This window comes from Mesoplodon bidens (assembly GCF_964165515.1).
Source record: "Mesoplodon bidens genome assembly, chromosome: 5".
Taxonomy (NCBI): Eukaryota; Metazoa; Chordata; class Mammalia; order Artiodactyla; family Ziphiidae; genus Mesoplodon; species Mesoplodon bidens.
The window spans coordinates 6,525,539-6,543,365 of NC_138161.1; the positions used below are offsets into that span (position 1 = coordinate 6,525,539).

The window sequence follows — 17,827 nt, forward strand, 5'->3', positions numbered from 1 at the left end:
GCTATCACTTATATGTGGAATCTTAAAAACTGATACAAATGAACTTATTTACAAATAGAAACAAACTCACAGCCCTAGAGAATGAACTTATGGTTACCAGGGGAGAAGGATAGGGGAGAGGGATAGATTGGGAGTTTGGGGTTGACATGTACACGCTGCTATATTTAAAATGGATAACCAGGGACTTCCCTGGTGGCTCAGTAGTTAAGAATCCACCTGCCAATGCAGGGGACAATGGTTCGAGCCCTGGTCCGGGAAGATCCCACATGTCACGGAGCAACTAAGCCCATGCGCCACAACTACTGAGCCTGCGTTCTAGAGCCCACGAGCCACAACTACTGAAGCCCACACGCCTAGAGCCTGTGCTCCGCAACAAGAGAAGCCTCCGTGATGAGAAGCCTACGCACCACAACGAAGAGTAGCCCCCGCTCACCGCAACTAGAGAAAGCCCGCACAGCAATGAAGAACCAACGCAGCCAAAAAATTAATTAATTAATTAATTTAAAAAAAACAACGGGTAACCAAAAGGGACCTACTGTATAGCACAGGGAACTCTGATCAATATTCTGTAGTAACCTAAACGGGAAAAGAATTTGAAAAAGAATAGATACATGTATATGTATAACTGAATCACTTTGCTGTACACCTGAAACTAACACAACATTGTTAATCAACTATACTCCAATATAAAATGAAACCGTTTTTTTAAAAAAGAATATGTGCAGCTATGCAATGATATCTGAGATATGGTTATTAAGTGAAAAGAACAAAGTGTACAGAGTACACCCGCATTTTTAAGTGATATGCAATTGCTAATGCATGTAGAAAATTCCTGGAAGACCAAACAAGAAATTGCCAGCATTGGTTGGTCAGAGCAGGATTGGCTACATAATTTGCAGGCCCCAGTGCAAAATAAAAACAATGCTTCCCTTGTTCAGAAATCATTATGAATTTCAAGACAGCACCAGTAGAGCGTTAAACCAAGCTGAGAGCTCTCTTGAGCAGGGTCTGGTGTGACTTCCCAGATGGCAGATCCATGAAGCTGGCCCACCTGAGAGGAAGGAACTAGAGGGGGCTGAAATGGGAGGGAGAAGAATCTTCACTGCAGGCAACTTTGGAGCCATTTTAATTTTTCCGTGCGCACATCTATTAATTTTTCAATTGTTAAAATTTTTATGAAAAATAAAAATTGTTCATTACCACTACCTCCCCCGAAAAAACTTATTCTCCCTTTCTTTATCCAAGAAGAGTTGCAGTTCTGAAAAATTCAGCTCAGGGACATCCCTGGTGGCACAGTGGTTAAGAATCCGCCTGCCAATGCAGGGGACACAGGTTCGAGCCCTGGTCCAGGAAGATCCCACATGCCACAGAGCAACTAAGCCCATGCACCACAACTACTGAGCCTGCACTCTAGAGCCCACGAGCCACAACTACTGAACCCTGCATGCCACAACTACTGAAGCCCCTGCGCCTAGAACCCACACTCCATAACAAGAGAAGCCACCGCAATGAGAAGCCCGCGCACCGCAACCCAGAGTAGCCCCCACTCACCGCAACTAGAGAAAGCCTGCATGCAGCAACAGGGACCCAACACAGCCAAAAATATAAATAAATAAATAAATAAATAAACATAAGGTCAAATTCAAAACAAAAAAAAATTCAGCTCAGGGTTGAGGGATGTCCAGAGGCCAGGAGGTCTGGAGTGGGTGGGGAGAGGAGTGTGGAGTGCAGGAGAGGGACCCTTCCTCACAGAGCAAGTACTCTCTACACTCTGGGAAGCCCCAGCTTCAATCCCAGGAGAGCTGGACTGGACCATATATTCCACTAAATAACTGCTTGCCACATTAAGACTATTTGAAGACACTCCCACATCCACAGGACTTTGAGCTAAGCCTCTGAGGAATCCTAACACAGCCATGTAAATTCACACAGCCTGTACTGTCCCCTATAAAACCATGTCCACCCAGGACCTCAGAAAGTGACCTCATTTAGAGATAAAGATATTTACAGATGTAGTTAGTTATCATGAGGCCGTGTTGTACTAGGATGGAGCCTATTCCAATGAATTTTTGTCCTTATAAGAAGGCCTTGTGGGGACCTCCCTGATGGCGCAGTGGTTAAGAATCCACCAGCCAGTGCAGGGGACATGGGTTCGAGCCTTGCTCCAGGAAGATCCCACATGTTGCAGAGCAACTAAGCCCCTACGCCACAACTACTAAGCCTGTGCTCTAGAGCCTGTGAGCCACAACTACTGAACCCGTGTGCCACAACTACTGAAACCCACCTAGAGCCTGTGCTCTGCAAGAAGAGAAGCCATGGCAATGAGAAACCCGCACCCTGCCATGAAGAATAGCCCCCACTCACTGCAACTTGAGAAAGCCCACGCACAGCAACAAAGACCCAACACAGCCAAAAATAAATAAATAAATAAATTTATTTATTTATTTATCTATAAAAAGAAGGCCATGTGAAGACACAAAGAGACCTGCAAGAAGACCATGTAAAGATGGAGGCAGAGATGGGCATAATATGTCAACAAGCCAAAGGATGCCAGAGATTGTTGTCTGCCACCAGAAGCCACTAGAAAGGCAGGGAACAGATTTTCCCTCAGAGCCTCCAGAAGAAACCAAACTATTGACACCTTGATTTCAAACTTTGGCCTCCAGAACTATGAGAGAATAAATTTCTGTTATTTTAAGACACTGTAATATCTCAGGCTGCCATAACAAAATACCATAGGCTGGGTGGCTTAAATAACAGAAGTGCATCCTGGGTGCATCATAGTTGGGTTCCGCTCTCTTCCTTGTTTAGACAGTTGCCTCTGGCTTTTTGTTCACATGGTGAAGAGAAACCGTTCTCTCTCTCTTCTGCTTCCTGTAAGGGCACTAATCCCATCATGGGGACCCCACCCTCAACACCTCATCTAACCCTAATCAGCTCCCAAAGGCCCCATCTCCAAACACGATCACATTGGGCATTAGGACTTCAACATATGAATTTGGGGGGGACACAAACACACAGTCCATAAGAACCACCGGGTTTGTGGTGTTTTGTTACATCAGCCCTAGGAAACTAATGCAAACCCCCCAACAACAAAACAATTCATGATTCAAATAAAAGGCCTGAAAGTTTTCCTGTAAATGGGCAGATCATAAATATTTCTGGCTTTGTGGGTCATATGGTCTCTGTTGCAACTGCTCAACTCTGCCATCATGCAAAATTAGCTATAGGTAAGTGAATTATTGCAGATGTGTCCAATAAAACTTTACCAAAACAGGCAGTTGCAGGCCTTGGTCCTCTGGCTATAGTTTGATGACACCTGCTTTAGGTGAGAAACGTAACAGTAAAGAGAAGCTAAGCTAAAGGACCAACAGTTTTGTGCAGCAAGGAGAGAAGAGGTGAGTGAAGATTCCTACACCAGGCTCCAGCCTTCAGAAGTAGTCAGCTCTGGGACTTCCCTGGTGGCACAGTGGTTAAGAATCCACCTGCCAATGCAGGGGACACGTGTTTGAGCCCTGGTCCAGGAAGATCCCACATGCCACGGAACAACTAAGCCCGTGCACTACAACTACTGAACCTGCCCTCTAGAGCCCGCAAGCCACAACTACCAAAGCCTGCGCACCTAGAGCCCATGCTCTGCAACAAGAGAAGCCACCGCAATGAGAAGCCCACGCACTGCAACAGAGTAGCCCCCGCTCACCGCAACTAGAGAAAGCCCACGCGCAGCAACGAAGACCCAATGCAGCCAAAAATTAATTAATTAATTAATTAATTAATTATTTTAAAAAAAAGAAGTAGTCCGCTCTGGGCAATTGATTCCCTCTGTCTTCCAGAACCCTGATTGCTGCCTCTGAAAAATGGCCTAGAAGACTTAGAGGACCCCTAAGATAACTCCAGTTCTCATGCTCCAAAGCCCTTTGAGTTTTTAAATGTTTCCTTTCAACAATTTGATATACTAAGCAGAATCTATAAACTCTGAGGAAAAAGTGATTTTATGGTAAAATGGACTACTAAATGTATAAAATATAATTGTTATTATAACAAAATGTCCAGAACAGATTTTGTTTTTCGTGTTTGGGTGGTTTATGAACAACAGCTATTTATTTCTCACAGTTCTGGAAGTCCAAGATCAAGGCACCAGCAGATTCAGTGTCTGGTGAGCCCCCTTCTTGGTTGATAAATGGCCATCTTCTAGCTGTGTCCTCACAAGGAGGAAGGGTGTCCAGAACAGTTTTTAAACTGTTTAGATACATTTACACCAATTCTACTTTTGCAAATTATTCTTTACAAAATTGAAAACATACCTAGTGTCCCTGTGGGAGCATGTATGTGTACCCTGCAAGGTTGACCAGAATTTCTTTCCAACTAAATGTGTATTTTGCTTGAACAAGTGACCTCAATTCTTCTAAACAAAATAAGGAACCTAAAAGAATCCCAAGAACTTCTGAATCATTATTTTATTGTTTCCATCATTTTGTAAGTCTGAACTATTGACCCTTCACCATGGATCTACCATCCAGATACTGAATGGTAGAAATAGATCATGACCTGAAAAATGTCCAAAAAAATTCAAATGCTGCCTCAAAATTGATCTGCTTTAAATGACTTCTGATAAACACACATGCAGAAGACTTTTCCAAAAAACCAAACCTCACCCCACAGTACTGCTCTTCGTTGAATATCTGTGGGGGCAGAGGAATCCCATTCTGAGGTTTCTTCTCTCCGGGAACGTTCTCTCTCATCCACCTCCGATTGTCTTCATCTCCAGCAATATCGAACTCCTTAAAATCGATTTTATTAGCTTCCAAAAAGCCCACTACTTCTTGCTGTTTCTTCCTAATCTGGTCAAGAGTAGAGAGATTACTATTAGACAGTTTGTAAAAAAACATTTTATTTATATTTACATAAATTAAGCCCTTCCTTCAACTATACCATACAACACAAATAATATCGCTAAATATTTAAACAAGGAAATCCATAACATCATAGCTCTTCATTCCATAGGATCAACAGGGTCATCATTTAAATTCTGAAATCTTAATCTCATCCATGTTTAAATCATTGATGTATAATTGACGTAATAAAAATAGCAATGCTCTCATCATAGCTTTTATTTGAAGCCTTCAAAATACTTTTAATTCTCTGCTAAGCTTTAATGCCAAAAAATAAGTAAGAATTGCTTACAAAGAAAAAGATGATAGAGAGAAGGAAAAAAAGACAATTTACCATGAAACTCAAATACCAAGTATACCCACATTAAAAGGCACTTTATTCACAGTTATGAAAATAGGAACGAGTCACATTGAACAAAAGCAGTTTTAGAAATAATACAGGAAACTGAAAAGCCCACATGGAGATTATTAGAAGAGAAAGAGAGAAAAAAAAGCTAGAAAAGCTGGTGGATATTTCTCCCAGAATATTGAAGAGAAATGCAGTAAAATAACCCTGTTCTCCTTTCGCACTCACACCCAGCTCTTCAACTGAGATCAGAGTGCCAGCCACACCTAAGTGAGAACATCCTAGGGCCCTTTTCTCTACCCTTGGTTCACGTACAAGGACTGTATCTACCGAATGCCATTTCTTTGTGAATGTGGCCATCTTGAAGGCTTCGAACTCCTTCCCCAGAAACAATTACAGTTTTCTCTCTTCCGTCAAAGAATTCACTCCAGAATGAAAGATGCCCTCTTTTATTTTTTTTATAAATGTATCTATTTTTTATTTATTTATTTTTGGCTGTGTTGGGTCTTCGTTGCTGTGCATGGGCTTTCTCTAGTTGCAGCGAAGGGGGCTACTCTTCATTGCAGTGCACGGGCTTCTCATTGCAGTGGCTTCTCTTGTTGCAGAGCACGGGCTCTAGGCACACGGGCTCAGTAGTTGTGGCACGTGGGCTCAGTAGTTGTGGCTTGCGGGCTCTTGAAGGCAGGCTCAGTAGTTGTGGTGCATGGGCTTAGTTGCTCCACATCATGTGAGATCTTCCCGGACCAGGGCTCAAACCCGTGTCCCCTGCATTGGCAGGCGGATTCTTAACCACTCAGACAGATTTACTTTTAATTAAATATTCAGAAGGCAACATCTTTTATCTGTCCAAACCCCTGTCTTCCTTCCCCCTCAAGTACCCTCCTGGGAGCCTCAGCCTGGCTGAGGTCCACTCCCTCACCAGCGTTATTTCCATCTCTATTAATCATGCCTCAGGACTTAACTGAATCACTGTGCTGTACACTTGAAACTAACACAACATTGTAAATTAACTATACTTCAATTAAAAAAAAGAATTTTAAAAGAAAATTGTGCCTAAGGACCTGAGGTGGGATGGAAAAGGATTTCATTTTGTTCCATGGTTTCTACACAGATGAACATTTCCCAAAGTCTTGACTTACGTTTCTTCTGCTGGAAAGTCAAAGAAAGGTGGATAAAACAGGAGAGGAAGATCTGTTTATTATGTAAAAATAGAACTACCATATGACCCAGCAATCCCACTACTGGGCATATACCCTGAGAAAACCATGATTCAAAAAGAATCATGTACCACAATGTTCATTGTAGCACGGTTTACAATAGCCAGGACATGGAAGCAACATAAGTGTCCATCGACAGATGAATGGATAAAGAAGATGTGGCACATATATACAATGGGATATTACTCAGCCATAAAAAGAAACGAAATTGAGTTATTTGTAATGAGATGGATGGACGTAGAGTCTGTCATACAGAGTGAAGTAAGTCAGAAAGAGAAAGACAAATGCCGTATGCTAACACATATACATGGAATCTAAAAAAAAAAGAAAAGAAAATGGTCATGAAGAACCTAGGGGCAAGATGGGAATAAAGACGCAGACCTACTAGAGAATGGACTTGAGGACACGGGGAGGGGGCAGGGTAAGCTGGGACGAAGTGAGAGAGAGGCATGGACATATGTACAATATGAAATGTAAAATAGATAGCTAGTGGGAAGCAGCCTCATAGCACAGGGAGATCAGCTCAGTGACTTGTGACCACCTAGATGGGTGGGAGAGGGAGGGTGGGAGGGAGACGCCAGAGGGAAGAGATATGGGGACATATGTATACATATAGCTGATTCACTTTATTATACAGCAGAAAGTAACACAACATGGTAGAGCAATTATACTCCAATAAAGATGTAAAAAAAAAAAAAAGAATCTGTTTATTATGATTCCTCTCAAGACAAGCAATTACGTCTACAGGAAGTTGACTGACTGTTGGCTGCACGGTATTGTGCTACATTTTATTTCTCAGCACCGCCCCCAAATAAAGAAAAGAAAAATAAAATCTGCCCCTCCGGACTCCCCAAACACCAGCAAGTTAAACTCAAGTCAAGAGCATGGCTCTCCTGGCTGTTTGGAGCGCTTGGCTTCTGCCTGAGTCTGGAGAAGTGTCTTAGGATGAGCCCAGAGAAGGGAGAGGGGGAGCAGGGAGTGCACGAGCTCACCTGGCTAGCACGTGGCCTTTGCCCGCACTCTGATGCCCACGTGAGTGGGGCGCACCCCCCGGACCCCCACCCCGGTGGTCCTTGTTCAAGGGTCCCTACTAGACGCCGCTCCCAGCACAAAGTACAGCCTTTCTCCGTGTGGCCTCTGAGCTGACCCTAGGGACACAGCATCAGTCCCCAAAGGTCACCCCCCCATTATGGTTTCAAGGGTAGGGGTGTGCACAGCACCCCAGTAGCCCTCACCACAGATACACTCCCCCCTGCACCTCTCACCCTCTCTCCCCTCTCCAGGGCACCATGGCGATTGCTGGTCCCACAGGCTGCACCGTCCTCCTGGGCAGCCCCTCTGGAGGATCCAGGGTCCTTGAGGGGTGTGTCACTTGGAGACTTTGGGACCTCAGTGGGGGCTGAGAGAGTTCTGTTTTCTTATCGTGTTACATTGGGAATTCCCTGGCGGGCCAGTGCTTAGGACTCCATGGTTTCACTTCCTATCCTGTTACATTGCCTCACAAGAATGTGCCATTCTCCTAGAGAACAGACTTGTGGTGGCCGAGGGGGAGGGGGTGGGGGAGGGATGGGCTGGGAGTTTGGGATTAGCAGACGCAAACTGTTACATAAAGAATGGATCAACTACAAAGTCCTCCTGTAGAGCACAGGGAACTATATTCAGTATCCTGTGATAAACCAAAATGGAAAAGAATCTGAAAACTGAATCACTTTGCTGTACAGCAGAAATTAACACAACACTGTAAATCAACTACACCTCAATAAAATAATTTAAAAAAAAAAAGAAACACGTCATTCTCTGTCCTGAAGTCACCAGCCACTGTTGGTGACTGTGCTGCATCAGAGTGATCTTTGGGTCACTCGCTTGGCATGTTCCGTTTATTGTCTTGTACAGTTACTTCCCAAACAAGTTCACTGTATTGTAGTAAAAAGCACGCTGCATTTGAGTGAGGGGTGACCTGCATTTCCATCCTGGCTGGGAAGGTTGCTATCTGAGCACAAGTTCTGCCTGTCCATTGCCTCATCTGCAAAATGGATAGAACGCCGCCTTCATCCTGGGTGCTGGTGAGAATTAAGAAATCATGGAAAAGCAGTTTGCATCACAAGTCGAGAAGCTGTGCAGTCAGGCACCCTGGCATGACTCGTCCCGATTGCCATGCCAGGCAAGAATTCTGATCACCATTTTTTTTTTTTTTTTTTTTTTTTTTTTGCGGTATGCGGGCCTCTCACTGCTGTGGCCTCTCCCGCCGCAGAGCACAGGCTCCAGACGTGCAGGCCCAGCAGCCACGGCTTATGGGTCCAGCCGCTCCACGGCACGTGGGATCCTCCTGGACCGGGGCACGAACCCATGTTCCCTGCATCGGCAGGCGGACCCCCAACCACTGCGCCACCAGGGAAGCCCCTGATCACCATTTTAAGGTAACAAAGCTGAGGTACCAGTGAATTAAAGAATTTTCCAAGGTTCACATCCAGATCCATCTAATTCAAGAGCCATGTTTTTCCCTCTATATTTACACTCAATCAAGACTGGCAAAAGGGTTGCAAAATCCGGGGGCCACCATTAGGGTCTGTCCTTAAAGATGGTGGTCCAGGGGCTGTGCATCTTGAAAACAGGGAGGGCTCTCTCCCTTTGTCCCCCAACCCCTGTGGCAATGACCTTCAGGAGGAGAGGAGGGTCATCCACGAAGATGCAACAACTTTCTCCCCTACTCCCAGGGTCTCTTCACCCGAATCTGTGTGTAAAGTGGTAAAACATGGAACCACGCTTTGGCATCAACTGTTAAAATAGAGATGTGATACGCAGCTGCATGCCTAAACCTCATCAAGAGATTACAATTGTTTTTTTCCTTTTTCATTTATTTCATTCATCCAACAGAAGTCATAATGCCCTCTTTGATGAGGTCACAGGCAAGAACCTGTTTTTAAAGTATACAGACTGAAGAAGTAAGTAGCAAAGACCAACTGCCACACACACAACGTAAGTAGTGGCAGCTGCTCTGGGGTCATCCCGCAAAGAAGCTTCTGGGTGAAATTCCCCAGCCGGGAAAAATCATTAGCACTCACACCGTGGGAAAAATCAGTTCTCATTCTTTAGGATAAGACAGAAATTCTTCCATTTATGTGGCTTGAGATAATTCTTCTGAAACATCATCACAGATGCAGATCTTCTAATATTAACTAACAAATATAACTACAAAAATATTGATTAATATTAACTAACATTAACTAATAACCAATATTTATAATAATTATAATACTAACTAACCATAGCTGATAACTATAACATTAACTAATAATGATAGGACTTCCCTGGTGGCGCAGTGGTTAAGAGTCTGCCTGTCAATGCAGGGGACACAGGTTCGAGCCCTGGTCCAGGAAGAGCCCACATGCGGTGGAGCAACTAGGCCCGTGCACCACAACTACTGAGCCTATGTTCTAGAGCCCGTGAGCCACAACTACTGAAGCCCGTGCACCTAGAGCCGGTGCCCTGCAAAAAGAGAAGCCACCGCAATGAGAAGCCCGTGCATAGCAACAAAGAGTCGCAAAGAGTCGCCCCCGCTCGCCGCAACTAGAGAAAAGCCCGTGCGCAGCAACGAAGACCCAACTCAGCCATAAATAAATAAATAAATAAATAAAAACTAATAATGATAATATTTATTAAGCACTTGACACCCTGCTGGGCACCCTTTGCTTATTTCCTAAGTCCTCATGACAACACTATGAGATGAGTACTATTCTTACCCTTATTTTACAGATAAGGAAATTGAGGCTTAGCAAGGGGCAATAACTTTCCCAAGGTCACATAGTCCCAAGTGGCACCAAAACATTTGCTTCCGGCAGCAGAATGAACTTGGATTTTCTAAGATCCTGGAATAAACAGTACCCCTCCAGATCCCCCCAGGCTAACTAAATCATGCTCCCAAACTTCAAGAATGTAGGACATCAGATAATCCTAAGAAATCCATCAGTTTGCTCACTGTCTCCGGAAGAATGCATGGGGCCACTCAGACCTGATCTATGGAACATGTAGAAGATTGGCAGGTTAGTGGTAAAAGTTTCCAGCAATGAGTGTGTCAACAGCATATTTGAAGCCCACGAAAGCCATTCTCTACAAAAAAAAATTTTTTTAATCTAAACAATCCAAAATTGTGCTTTTTGTAGATCAACTAAAAGTTTCTGAGGTCATCAACAGCCACAAAAGATTTTGCAGTTCTGCATTTGGAATTGTTCCTCATCGTTTTCTGTTAAAAGATGTTCGAGAGATCACTAAACTGTTGCCCACCAGTTGTGCTCAGAAGGAACAACCAGGCTCGCGTTTTCCTCTCGTCCTCTCTGGAAACCGTGCGAACTTTCAGGGCTGGAGGGGGCGAGGAGGGGGCAACGCGGGTGGCATTCAGGAGCTGCCATTAGGACAGTTCCCTGGGCCAACCATTTGTCTAGGGTATCATCCCTGGCTGAGGGACCACTGAAACCCAAGCTGCAACCTGAGAAGTTCCAGGAATCAGATATAGAAGGAAACAGTCCCTATGCTGGTCTTCAACTCTCGGGATTAATAAAACTCTTTTTCTCTCCACAGCCTCCTAGATGCTAAAATGCTGGTCGAAATGTCGGTCCCAGATAGACACTGCAGGTTCAAGTCTAAAATCAAAGCCTGAATCATTTCCAAGGATAAACGAGTCCCTCCCTTACCCCTATTTCTTAAGGCACAGAATGAAAGCTGGACTTAGAGAGATAGATGCGTGGTTCCCAGCCTGGTCCCAAGGAAATCAGGCAAAGCAATGCTTTGGAGGTCGGCTTTTAGTACCTGTTTTTGGTCTGTTTGGATTCCTAGGCATTTAAATCTTTAGCCTTAGAGATGTTTGCTCTTGTCACTGTGACATCATTATCCTCAAATAATAGTATTACACATGCTAACTTTACACTTTCATTAGGATTACATTGCATACACAAGTAATTACACCCAGGAGTCATTTTAGTAATCTGGCCCATCATACGCTCCAAATATTGTTACACAAAGTGTCATTTATTTGCAATTTTAAATTAGTCTGTCTTGCAGAAGGAATGGCAGAAACATTCCACCAAAAAAAAGCCTCCCATTCTATCATATATGAGACACAACACGACACAAATCACATGTTAAAAGTTCTAGTATCGGGGACTTCTCTGGTGGCGCAGTGGTTAGGAGTCTGCCTGCAGTGCAGGGGACACGGGTTCGAGCCCTGGTCCAGGAAGATCTCACATGCCGTGGAGCAGCTAAGCCCGTGCGCCACCACTACTGAGCCTGCGCTCTGGAGCCTGTGTGCCACAGCTACTGAGCCCATGTGGTGCAACTACTGAAGCCCGCGCACCTAGAGCCCGTGCTTCTCAACAAGAGAAGCCACCGCAACGAGAAGCCCATGCACCGCAACGAAGAGTAGCTCCCGCTTGCCGCAACTAGACCCACGTGCAGCAACGAAGCCCCAACGTGGCAATAAATAAATAAATAAATAAAGTTCTAGTATCAAACACACCCCCTTCCTTGAATCCCCTTCCACACCCAGCTGTCCCAGATCACACGCACTTCTTCACACCATTCAAACCAAGGCAGAAAGCAAAAGGCTCACAGGCTTACTTACACACGCCCCAAAAAGACATGTAAAGCCAGCACTGGGCCATACCCCCTCCTTCTACTTCCAAGTCTGAGTTATTCAGAAAATAGGACAGGAAGAAAGCCCCCAAATTCCATCAGACACCTACCGCTATGGACCCAGATGATGTGGCAACAAACACTTTGATAACCATTTTGAGAGTTGCAAAGAGGACTTCCCCCAACACACCCCTGCGAGGGAACGCGGAGTCAGACAAATCCTGACAGTAACACAGACAAGTGCCAGGTGGGGACTGGCGAGACGCCCAAGGCTGTCTGAGCTCACGCCTCTCAGCTCAACTGAAGCCCTGCCTCTCCCACGAGCGGCCCAGGCACCTCGGGCTCTCCCCGCCATTGGCCAGGGAATATTTGGGGATCTGTCAGGAAAACAGTTGATTGGTTGATATAAGCAGCCGCTGGACCCTTTCCCTTATCACTTTGAAAGCCCGACAACAGTCCCTAAAAGGCAAGGCTGCGCTCCGCACCAATCAGAGACCTGCAGGGAGATGCCTTGGGCAGCGGGAGGTGGAGCCCGGGGTAGCAGAGGAGGAGAGAAGAGGAGGGAGGCGCTCCCCGGAGCTGGAAAAGCCCAAACAACACCAGCTCGGTGCCGGAGGGGGATTTGTTTACAGGGCTTTTGGCAGGCACACAGCATGGGTCAGAACAGCCACAGAAGCCTTTACCTAAATAAAGAGCGGCTTCCTTACTTTAAAGTTTTCTGGCAGATTAAAAAAAACTCAATGACCTTCAACTGGAGTCAGCTTTAATTAATCTCCACTTGAATTCTGTGATGCATATGTCATGCTTTATTATATTTTGCTTCAGATAAATTTCACTGAGCAAGAAAAATCAGGGGAGCACAGTGGGTGAAAATTTACTCAAGAAATTAAGTTTGCCATTAATACAAGTGATAGGCCATCCAGATCAGCAATAACGGTCTGTTACTAAAGATTGTTTTTAAAGGGTGCATGATTTTTATTCTTAAACCGCTCAGCAATGGCACCTAAGGTACAAAGAGTGTATTTTAATCAGAGAAAGGGGCATGCTAATTAAGCAATACTTAATAATTGTCAATATCATTTATGAATACTCACCTTTTACCACATTCAAGTCTACTCTGAGGAATACCTGGAAACTTAATGAAACCTTCAAACACAATTCCTATGGATAGAGTTAAAAAGGAAAAATAATGATTGTTTTGCATTGAAAAACAAAAATTCAATGAACTGTCATACAATAGATTCCTTTAGGAGTGGCCTGTTCCCAGTTTTCCCCCTTTACCACCTGTTTCTCCTAAAGAACAGAGGCTGACAAGCTGAGGACCGTGTCAGGTTTCACTGACATCCCCGAACAGGCAGGGAGGGCTGGCTTACAAGCAAATTGCTTCCACTGTTTTAGACATGTTGGGGGGAAGAAATGAATGATCTGTTTGTAACAGGCTCTCTCTCTGTCTTATTTGTATAGATAATTTGAATTGTGTTAAACGTTAGAGGCATTAAAAATCTACTAAGAAGCCCAAATGGTAGCCACCCCACTCTCCTGGTGGGTTTCAAAGTCAAGATCACGGGCGTGAGGGGCAAAGGCGGGAGGGTATATTTAGTCCTCTTAAGATGGCTGAGTTTCTCGCTTATTTTAAGTCCCTGACTGCTCATGAAGGTCGTGGCTGTAAGATCCCCGGAGCGGGGAGGGATCATTAGGGTTTTGACCTCCAGCCCTTTCACCAGAGCCCAGGAGGTCTGGAGGCCTGTTCCCCTTCCCCTCAGGTAGGTGCCCTCCACGAAAGGTCACCCTGACCCTAGAATATAGCTTCATTTAGATCAGGATGAATGGTTGAGATGACCCCGCAACAATTTAACTTAGGGCATGCAAAGTTTACTCCCCAAATTAGGTGAAGATGACTCATGGTTCCCCAAATTTAAGTCACAAGCAGTATAAATTTTATTTATTTTTTAACATCTTTATCCGAGTATAATTGCTTTACAACGTTGTGTGAGTTGGTGCTGTATAACAAAGTGAATCAGCTCTACGTATACATATGTCCCCATATCTCCTCCCTCTTGCGTCTCCCTCCCACCCTCCCTATCCAACCCCTCTGAGTCGTCACAAAGCACGGAGCTGATCTCCCTGTGCTATGTGGCTGCTTCCCACTAGCTATCTATTTTACATTTGGTAGTGTATATATGTCCATGCCACTCTCTCACTTTGTCCCAGTAAACTTTATTTTAAAGCCCACCAAAGATTATAGGTCATTTTTGCTTTTCTTCTTTGCTGTATTTTCCAAAATTTCTACAGTGAGTATATACTATTTTTGTCATACGAAATATTTTTTCAAACACCTTAGTCTTAAATCCACCACATGAGCATACTATTTTGCTGCAACTATTATTTAAGAAAGTAATAAGCTCTGTGTATTTCTTAATGCCTTTGTAAGTTAGTGACATAAACTGTAGCTCATGTGCCCTAGAGAATATACATCTGCTGATCATATAGTATAACTGAGGAAGACCCTATGGGGCCTCCCTGGACAGATCCCTCCCCCCATATCCTCTGCCTGCCTCTTGTCTGTAGAAAAGCTATAATTATCTCAGGCCTCCCCTGAGCCACAAATCCTGGTTCAAGAATTAATGATTGAAAGGATGTGAACATGTAGTGACAAAAGTATCAGTTGGGCCAGGAGAACTGGTAACAATTTAAACAGTAAATCAGCCATGTGGCAGTCACAGAACCTTTAGTTCCTCCCTGAAGGACATAGATAACAGTATTTGATGTACATTCCTGAGCTGTTTTACAGATACTAAAGCCTCCACCAAATGGAAGAAGCTAACTGCATGGCAATGGTGAGCACGTAGCCCCCAGACCAACTGGAGCCTGAGGATTGATGATGTTAACTCCTATGACACCATCCTGATGATTGGTTCCCTCACCACCAACCAATCAGATAACTGTGCACAAGCGGATCACCCACCCTACAGCACCCCCCTCCCTCACTTTACCCTTGAAAACACTTTCCTGAAACCCATCAGGAAGTTAGGGTTTTTCGACCATCAGTTGCCCACACTCCTTGTTTGGTGCCTACAATAAATCCTGCACATTCCTTCACACCTGCACACCACAACCCAGTAGATTGTCAGTAGATTGGCTTTACTGCACACAAGGCCAGAGGATCCAATATTGGTAACAACAGGGCAAAACCTACTTCAATCTTGACACCCCCTCCAGCTGCCTGTCCTAGGGAGAAACAAATTTCCTACTTGAAATAACAGCTAACAATTTTGAGGTGTTTGTCAAGCCAGACCTGCTCTAAGGGCTTTGCATAAACCACTCCCTTAAACCACACAACAGCCCTAAAACCGGGTTCTATTACTATCCGTCCTAACTGGTGAGGACTTAGAATGGGAGATGAGGGAATTCCCTGGTAGTCCAGTGGTTAAGATTTAGCACTTTCACTGCCGAGGGCCTGGGTTCGATCCCTGCTCAGGGAACTAAGATCCCACAAGCCTCGAGGTACGGCCAAAAAAAAAAAAAAAAAGAATGGGAGATGATAGGAAAGGTAACGGTGTATCCAGGATTTGAACCCAACCCCGTTTATGTCCACACCACACCAGAAAAACTCCTGATTTCCTACACTCAAATTCCCAGTGCTCCTTTATTTCACTATGAATTACTTTTAGAAGCTTATCCTTTTAATAATGACCATGAAAATGTACAAATCAGAAAGTTGAAAACTCCAGCTGACACATCTTTTGTTACAGCAACATCAGTGACCTTCAAGATAATTTATAGGAATACAAAACATTCCAAATGAGTCTTAAAAGAGAGCTCAATGAATCTCCAACTTTGAAAATTCAATTCAGAAATAAGTTGTCTAGGGCTTCCCTGGTGGCGCAGTGGTTGAGAGTCCACCTGCAGATGTAGGGGACAGGGGTTCGTGCCCCGGTCCAGGAACATCCCACATGCCGCAGAGCGGCTGGGCCCGTGAGCCATGGCCACTGAGCCTGCGCATCCGGAGACTGTGCTCCACAGTGGGGGAGGCCACAACAGTGAGAGGCCCGCGTACCACAAAAAAAAAAAAAAAAATAGAAGTTGTCTAATCGACTGAAGATGAAAGAGGCTAATTATTTCAGATCTCTAATCTTTGATGTTAAAATCAAATAACAGTACTTTTAGATCTGACCTAATTTTTAACAGAATTTACTCTTGTTTTTAAACTTTATTGAGGTACAGTTCACAAATAAATTGTAAGATATTTAAAGTGTTTAAAGTGTACATTGTGATGATTTGATATGTGTATACATTGTGAAAGGACGATTTGACATAATTTTAGTGATAAAAGTATGAGGTATTGGCTCCAAACTTTGCAGAGATCCTCGAGGGATCTTATAATAAATGATACCAGATGCTATGTTTGGTTTATTTATATAATTTTACAGGTAAAATAAAATGAGAAATAAAGGCTGGTTTTTATTCTTTTTTAATTTTTATTCTTTTTTTCCCTTATTTATATTATTTATTTATATTTTTATTATTATAACAGTGGTGACCACCATAGTAGCAGTAGTGGGTAGCATATTGTCCCCCCAAAATTCATGTTCCCCCACCAAACCTCAGAATGTGATCTTATTTGGAAACAGGGTCATTGCAGATGAAATCGGTTAAGGATCTTGAGATGAAATCATCCTGGATTTCAGGTGGGCCCTAAATCCAATAACTGATATCCTTATAAGAAGAGGAGAAAACACACAGAGAGACACAGATAAAAACACTATGTGAAGACAGAGGCAGGGATTGGAGTGATGTGGCCACAAGCCAAGGAACACCAGGAGCCACCAGGAGATGGAAGAGGCAGGAAGGATCCTCCCCAGGAGACTTCAGAGGGAACACGGCCATGCTGACACCTTGATTTTGGACTTCGGTCTCCAGACCCATGAGAGAATAAATTTCTGCTGTCTTAAGCCATCAGTTCTGTGGTAATTTGTTACAGCAGCCTTAGGAAACTCATACAGAGCAATAAAGGCCTATGTTAATATGTAGTGTGATGGAGGTGACCACCATAATTACTAAAAGGCAGTTCTTCAGCTTCGTACAGTAAAGGCCTCTCCCCCTTTCATAACACACAGACAGGAAAGAAGCACCTCTTTCCAAGGCAGAAACAAAGGCTATAGACTGGAAAGAGCTAGCAAAAAAGAGAGGGAGAGACCGTTCAGATGCGAAAGGACGTTCTGAGGAGCCTCCATCTTTCAGGTTCCTCCAGTCCTGAGAACCAGGGTTGGGATGTTCCCTTAATAATAAACAGCCACTTTTGGACTTCCCTGGTGGCACAGTGGTTAAGAATCTGCCTGCCGATACAGGGGACACAGGTTCGAGCCCTGGTCTGGGAAGATCCCACATGCTGTGGAGCAACTAAGCCTATGTGCCACAACTACTGAGCCCGCACACTACAACTACTGAAGCCCGCGCGCTTAGAGCCCGTGCTCTGCAACAAGAGAAGCCACCCCTATGAGAAGCCCGCACACTGCAACAAAGAGTAGCCTCCACTTGTTGCAACTAGAGAAAGCCCACATGCAACGAAGACCCAACGCAGCCAAAAATAAACAATAAATAAATAAATTTATTAAAAATAATCATAATAATAAACAGCCACTTTTTTTTTTTTTTTTTTTTTTTTTTTTTTTTTTTTTTTTTTTTTTTTTTTTTTTTTTGCTGTACATGGGCCTCTCGCTGTTGTGGCCTCTCCCGTTGCGGACGGA

The 17,827-nt window shown here is 44.1% G+C and overlaps 1 protein-coding gene across 2 annotated transcripts in view; it reads right to left on the bottom strand.

The window, feature by feature from the left end:
- The window catches only part of LOC308617831 (adapter SH3BGRL-like), a 61,430-nt gene extending 49,049 nt beyond the window's left edge, over window positions 1-12,381 (bottom strand). For both annotated transcript variants that reach the window (XR_014015940.1, XM_081235228.1), the window contains exons 1-2: window positions 12,191-12,381; window positions 4,656-4,841 (exon numbers count right to left, since the gene is read on the bottom strand). Coding sequence is in view for 1 of the 2 variants with exons in the window: in XM_081235228.1 (XP_081091354.1) it covers window positions 4,656-4,841; window positions 12,191-12,235 (231 nt within the window). In the remaining variant the exon portion in view is untranslated. The remainder of the gene's footprint in view (window positions 1-4,655; window positions 4,842-12,190) is intronic.
- Window positions 12,382-17,827: the final 5,446 nt, after the last annotated feature.